The sequence below is a fragment of the Polypterus senegalus genome, chromosome 10 (assembly GCF_016835505.1).
Source record: "Polypterus senegalus isolate Bchr_013 chromosome 10, ASM1683550v1, whole genome shotgun sequence".
NCBI classification, from domain to species: Eukaryota; Metazoa; Chordata; class Cladistia; order Polypteriformes; family Polypteridae; genus Polypterus; species Polypterus senegalus.
In genome coordinates this window covers 139,967,641-139,974,580 of record NC_053163.1, presented here as the reverse complement: position 1 = coordinate 139,974,580, position 6,940 = coordinate 139,967,641, and the positions used below count along the sequence as shown (strand labels likewise).

The window sequence follows — 6,940 nt, the reverse complement described above, 5'->3', positions numbered from 1 at the left end:
AGTACATAATGGCATTCTAATGCCAGATTTGGTATTAAAGATGCCTAATGTATGCCAAGAAAGCATTTCCTACACCATTACACCACCATCACTCTGTACTATTGACATCAGATGTCAGGATGGAGCCATTGATTAATGAATTGACACATTCTGACCTTACCATCTACTCATTGCAGCAGACGTTGGGATTTAGGTGGGTAGGCAACTTTTATCCAAATGTGTTTTGTCTGTTTTTGGTGAGCCTGTGCCACTGGCACCCTCATCATACTGCTCTTGGAAGCCAGCATGACCTTCTACTGCTGTAGCCTGTCCATCTGAAAGTCCGACGCACTGTTCAGGCAAAGATGACCTTCTGCAAACCCCTGTTGTAACGAGCTGCCATGCGAGTCTTTGTGATCTTCCTGTTTTCGTGAACGAGTCTGGTCGTTCTCCTCTGACCTCCTTTCATTACCTGAGGATTTTTTCCCCTTATGGTTCTTCATGTTTTTATCATACCACTCTCTGTAAACTCTAGACATTTGTAGGATGTGAAAATCCCAGGAAGCGTCGCAGTTGTCCCTTGTGACGTTTCATCAAAACTCCTGCCCAGGTCTGCGTGGTGTATAAGAACAACTTGTAGCCACGCGACTGGGTGATCTGAGCCAGCGATTAGGCGTACGCTCCATGGCCACTTTATTAGGGATAACATATACAATTTATTTCTTCCATCTCATGTCAAAGGTTCAACAGACGGTGCACATTTTTGGGGGTTTAATCAAGTGAGTGCATATTTTATTAATATTACAAGTTTTGGGAGGTTTTCAAAGTTTTACATGAATCGGATAAGGAAAGGAACATACATTATCAACTGAACAAAACGCACTTTTCAACAAAGTCACCAAAGTTCTCAAAGTGGACATCCAGCACCAGAGGCCACTCGTTCGTTCATTCATTCTGATTAAAAAGCTTACCCAGTCCAGCTACCCGACATCTCGGCCTCTCGCTCTCTCTTGTGCCAGCCTGATTAAGATGGCCATTCCCAATAGATGTATGCCAATGTCCTACATTTTATTCTATGGTGGGTCAGTTGCCGAGATGTGCCTTTATATCGTGTGATAGTACCAGGGTGGATGCTGTGAGGGCATCAAATAAGAACAAGAAAAATGGAGAGTCGCCAGTCGGGTAAACCCGGCTGTTCATGTATTCAGTGGCTAAAGAATACCAAGAGTAGCTGGCATTGAAGGGCACTACAGGACACTTGTGAGGCAGTCCCACATGTGTTTAAACACCAGGCAACACGATAAGTTATCCCATGTTTTTATAGGATAAGGTGGTCCAACTCGCTTTACCTGAGGCTCCTAGGCTGGACAGCACTACGCCACACTCTTGAGATCTTTTATGGAAATGACAGGCAAACAGCCAGGAAGGCGATCTGCTCTGCCAAGACCATACACGTACCCGGCTGAAGAGCTTTTGAAACCTACCACCACAAGAAAATGACAAAATTCAAGAATACGACCTGGCGGAACAAACACAGGGATGCGTCGTGAAGCACAGAAAGCTGCGTGACGGGGTACAGGGTACGGCTAAGCGTTCAGGTGTTCCACCCCAGTGCCATTGCAAATTGCGGGTCTAAAAATGAAATTCGTCATCGGGTTGCCACGCAGTGTTTCCTGAAGTTTGAGGGGCTTACCAGTCCTATCGAGTGCCCTCCAATGTAGCAGGCAGACGAGCAGAAGATGACTGAGCAGCAGCAGCAGACTGGGAATTTCAACCAGCAGGCCACCTCCATTGATTGTGCGAGCTACGACTGAAATGTTTCGAAAGAACATATGAGCTTCTTCTACAAAGTGGCCCACCCCATGCGGCATCAGAAAGTAAAGTCTGCAGCTGGCTGGCCCAAGGAGTGCTGAGCCTTCACAAGGTCTTCTGTAGGAGTGTCTGATACGGAAAACATGTCTGGTCTCGTGATGCCACCAGCAGCCTTCATCAAAATGGGGGAGGAAAAAAAGGTGGCACATGAGTTCCACAGAGCTGGGGCTGAAGGTGCTCCATCTTGTGATCTGCAAGGAATGTACAACTCCTAAGTGCTGCTTCCGGAAATAAAAGGGGATAAAGAAAGCAGTGCTGACCATGCAAGATGGAAGAAAATCCCCTGGGTCTTTTAGTACACCACTTCATACACGGTGGCCTTCTTGTCCCCAGAGCCAGTGACAATGTACTTATCATCGGGGGAGATGTCACAACTCAGGACCGACGACGACTCCTTGGACTGTAATGTGAACAAAAGACAAGAGATGTCAGCAAAGTGTACTCTCCTTCCCCAACAGTTAACAATTCTGCCCATTTGCCTGCTTCTGGGAAATCTTTACAGCTTTCAAAGTCAGCTACAAAGTGATCTAAACAACTTATAAAACACAATTGTACTTCTCTAATAAGTATTCACACTCCCCAGATGCACCGTTGGCAGCCATGACCACCTTGAGTGTCTCTTTTCTCTATCAGCTTTGCCCACCTTCACTCTGCCATTTTTTCCCCTTCTTCTTTACTAAACTCCTCCAGCTCTGCCCAGTGCCACGTTGAGGAGTGTGCGGCCACAAATTCAATTAAGACATGGACTCTGACTCGACCACTCCAGGACATGGACGCTGTGTAGCTTTGGCTTTATGTTTGGGGTTTGTTGTCTTGCTGGAAAGTAAATCTTCTCCCGAGGCACAACTTTTTGCAGACTTGCATTAGATTTTCCTTTCAGGTTTTTCTGCTTTCGTTTTCGTCCTCACAAACCTACCAGGACCCGCTCCTGGGAATCATCCCCACATCATGATGTATCCACCATTATTGCTTTTGAGTGTGTGTGCGCAGCCCTCAAACTGTATGAAACGCAGTGTAGGCGCACACAGATAAGCAACATGTGAATTTAACCTTGGGATTAATAAAGAATCGATCAATATATCATATAGTGCCTTCTATCTATCTGTCTATCTATCTAACACAACCAGTGCCAGGGAAAGCCACGTTCACTATGTGGGAATTGGATTTTTTTTTTTTTTATGTGAAGGGTAACCAATCAGGGAATGAGATGTTGTAATGAGTACAGTCCAATCAGAGAAGGGTTACATAATAAGCCTGAGCAAACCAGGGGGTGATTAGAGTCTTCATTTTTACCTGCCCACACCCTGGCACTTTCAGAACTGTATGGCTCTGGAGATCCCTATCAAAAGTCTGTTTTTGGGGATTTAAAATGTCGGGGTAGTGTGGACAGATGTAGCAAAAATGGAGACGAATGTCTGTCTTGTGAAACAAAAACATAGTAGTGTGGATGAAGCCTATGCTTTGCTCTATAATGGTCCATTCTATTCCAGTGTCATAAGAGTACCTTCTCTTAGGGTTCCCTAAAGTCTTCTGACCTTCTTAAAGGTAGATTTTGCAGAATCGTTAGGAAGTATAGACACCAAAAACTACTATAGACAACCAATATATATAAAATACAGTATATACACATACCGATCAGTCACAACATTACAACCACTAACAGGCAACCTGAATAACAGCAATTATCAGGGGCTGGGATACATTAGACTGGTCAGTTCTTGAAAGTGATGTGTTGGACAAGCGTAAGGATCTGCACAACTTTGAAGAGGGTCAAATTATGATGGCTAGACAACTGGGTCACAGCATCTCCAAAACGGGAGGCCTTGTGGGGGGCGATCCCAGTTTCCAGCAGTTACTACCTACCAAAAGTGGTCTAAGGAAGACGAACCAGTAAACCAGCAACAGGGTCATGGGCACCCAACAATCACTGAGGCACATGGGGAACAAAGGCTAGCCCATCTGGTCCGATCCCACTGAGGAGTGTCACACATGTGCATGGGAGGTAACTAGAAGGACCAAGAGAAGGTAATTCCACACCAGGCCAAGGGGTGGCAGAGTGCAATAACCTTTTCTCTTTTATCCCTATAGACGTAGTGAGATGTCAAACAAAATGACTCCTTTTATTGGCTAACTAAAAAGATTACAATATGCAGGCTTTCAAGGAAATTCAGGCCCCATCTTCAGGAAAGATGTAATCCCTTGTACAGTGGTTCTCAAACTGTGGGGGGGGCGCGAAGATGTGAAAAAAAGAAAACAAGAATCGAAAATATGAATCTATTAAAACCAAAACAAATTAACTTAAACTACATTCTGACACTAAGAAAATAAATATAGAGTTACTGTAGATAAATGTCGATAAAGGTTAAGTAGGTATAATAAAATATGCATCTATGATATATCATTAGTTAAAAAAGAACAAATTGGTATTAGTAGACTCCTTTCAAAAAAACGTTAGGGGGGCGCGATTAAAACTGTTATGAAAACTCGAGTCACAAATACGTAAAGGTTGAGAAACGCTGGGCTAGTACTGCAACCCTACAGACCAAACAAGGGAAATTCTGCCTGGACCTGCTGGCATCACTTCTGTTTCTGGGCCCTCTGACATCACTTATCCTGACCTGCCTTAAAAACACGGCCAACTTGCATCTGTGGGCCCGCTGCCATCACTTACAGTGGGTATCCTTCAATAAGGGCACGTAAATAAAGGCGAGCTTCAAAAGGGCGACCTCAATTGGGCGCAGTGAATAAAGGCAAACGCAACAAAATTATTACAGAAAATGTATTAGATAAAGGCAATGATTGAACGTATAAAAAGGTGAAAGCAAGAATATTAAAACATTCAATTAATTAATGCATGAACTTCTAACAAACTATTTCTAAAGCTCTCTATATTTCGTTGTTTTCTGCTCTTACTCATTGTTGTGTTACACTTGAAGCTGTAGATTATGTGCAATGCCACGTAGATATTCGAGATGCGATCTATTAGCATAATCAAGGACAATTGATTTAATTCGCTCCGAAGTGTCTCTGTATGACAGCGAGACGAACATTTTCCAATCCTACTGTATATTCAGTGTGTTTCCAGATGTGTTTCCCGTTGATAGTTTTCTCCTTTCTGAATGTGTAGCCTTCGACTACGAGTAGATCTGCACCTTTGTTGCTCTTCACATATTCCAGAGCCATTTGAACTAAATTATCTATGAACGCCTTTATTCGTCGCGCTCAATTGAGGTCGCCCTTTTGAAGCTCGCCTTTTTGTGCGCGCCCTTATTGAATAGAGCCCTTACAGTTGTGGGTCTGTTTACATCACTTCTGGTTCTGGGCCTGCTGACATTACTTCCCCTGAGCAAGTCAAATTCCTTCTATGGGCCCGCTGATATCACTTCCAGTTCTGGGCCCTCTGACATTACTTCCCCTGACCTGCCTTAAAACACAGCCAACTTTCTTCTGTGGGCCCGTTGACATCACTTCTGTTTCTGAGCCCACTGACATCATTTACAGTTGTGGGCCTATTGACATCACTTCTGGTTCTGGACCCACTGACATCACTTCAGGTTATGGGCCTGCTGACATCACTTCCCCTGACCTGCCTTAAAAACCCAGCCAAATTCCCTCTGTCGGCCCGCTGACATCACTTCCTGTTCTGGGCCCACTGACATCACTTTCAATTTCCTGGCCCGCTGACATCATTTCCCTTGACCTGCCTTAAAAACCCAGCCGACTTCCTTCTGTTGATCAGTTCTGTTTTGGACTCAATCTGTACACTTACTGTGCATCCAATTTTCACTTTTGCAGCCATTATTTGAGTATACGGGTGGCTGCCCCAAACCTTTTTACATGTCATGGTGTATTATTTTTACAAGAGCTACTGTAGCACTTAATGCTGCCCATGAGAGAAAAGGATGTCAGAACACGCAGTGCTTTTTAAATATGGACCTGCGTAGGTGCAGACCAGTCGGAGTGCCTATGCTGAACCCAGTCCACCCCTGAAGGTGCCTACAATGGACACATGAGCATCAGAACTGGACTATGGAGCAATGGAAGAAGGTGGCCTGGTCTGATGAATCAGATCGGATGTTGTTTACTGGGGAACAGATGGCAGCAGGATGCACTATGGGAAGAAGACAAGCTGGCAGTGTAAGTGTGATTCTCTGGGCAGTGTCCTGCTGGGAAACACTGAGTCCTGTCACTCATGTGAATGTCACTTTGACACGGTACCACCTACCTTAGCGACTGTTGCAAACCACATACACCCCTTCATGGCTATTGGCAGTGGTCAGAATGTGATAAAGAGTTCAAGGTGTTGACTTCCCCAGGAACTCAATCCAACTACGAGCATCTGTGGGATGTGCTGGAAAACCAAGTCTGATGCATGGAGGCCTCGCCTAACAACTTCCAGGGATTTGCTGCTAACATCGGAGGGCCTGAGAGCGCAAGAGAACTTCATCGGTCTGCCGGAGTCCGTACCTCGATGGACCAAAGCTGTTTTGATGGCATGAGCGGGGCCAACATGATATTAGGTAGCAGGTTTTAATGTTGTGTCTGATTGGTTTATATAATCACTGTAGACAATAGCTGTAGACGAAACATTACGATATCTATCCATATGGAATAAATTAGCCAGTAGTGTGGTGGACAGTATGACTTCAGAGACATTCGAAAGTCGACTTGATTGTTTAGGAGGAAGTAGGGGATAGAATGACCTGAATGGCCTGCTCTTGTCAAAAGTTGTTTGAACGTCCACCATATCCTACCTCCTAATTATGACATTTTCCTCTCATTCCTTGTAGCTTTATTTCTGAATTTTGTTCTTGTATACCAGCCAACATAACGTTGAGTAATATTCATCTCATCTCCTGTGGCCTCCCATCTCAGTTTTCTTCTTTCCACTACATCCCTTCATTCTCATGTTTGCTGGACTTTACCAACCCCTTAACTGATGCTGGCATCTTGCCCTCATTGAACCCCTGCAGTTCTGTATGTCCTCACCTGGAATATGCTGGCTCCATAGGGTGTTCTCCAAGCATTGAGCAAGTTGTCTTTCCCAGTACTCACAAACCACTTTCCTAAAAAAATCAACATTAATAAG

At 44.5% G+C, this 6,940-nt stretch overlaps 1 protein-coding gene across 2 annotated transcripts in view; it reads right to left on the bottom strand.

Moving 5' to 3' along the window:
- Positions 1-632: 632 nt before the first annotated feature.
- tle2b (TLE family member 2, transcriptional corepressor b) overlaps positions 633-6,940 on the bottom strand; it is a 109,719-nt gene continuing 103,411 nt past the window's right edge. For both annotated transcript variants that reach the window (XM_039766864.1, XM_039766865.1), the window contains exons 19-20: positions 6,841-6,917; positions 633-2,251 (exon numbers count right to left, since the gene is read on the bottom strand). In XM_039766864.1, coding sequence (XP_039622798.1) covers positions 2,144-2,251; positions 6,841-6,917 — 185 coding nt within the window. In that variant the 3' untranslated portion in view covers positions 633-2,143. The remainder of the gene's footprint in view (positions 2,252-6,840; positions 6,918-6,940) is intronic.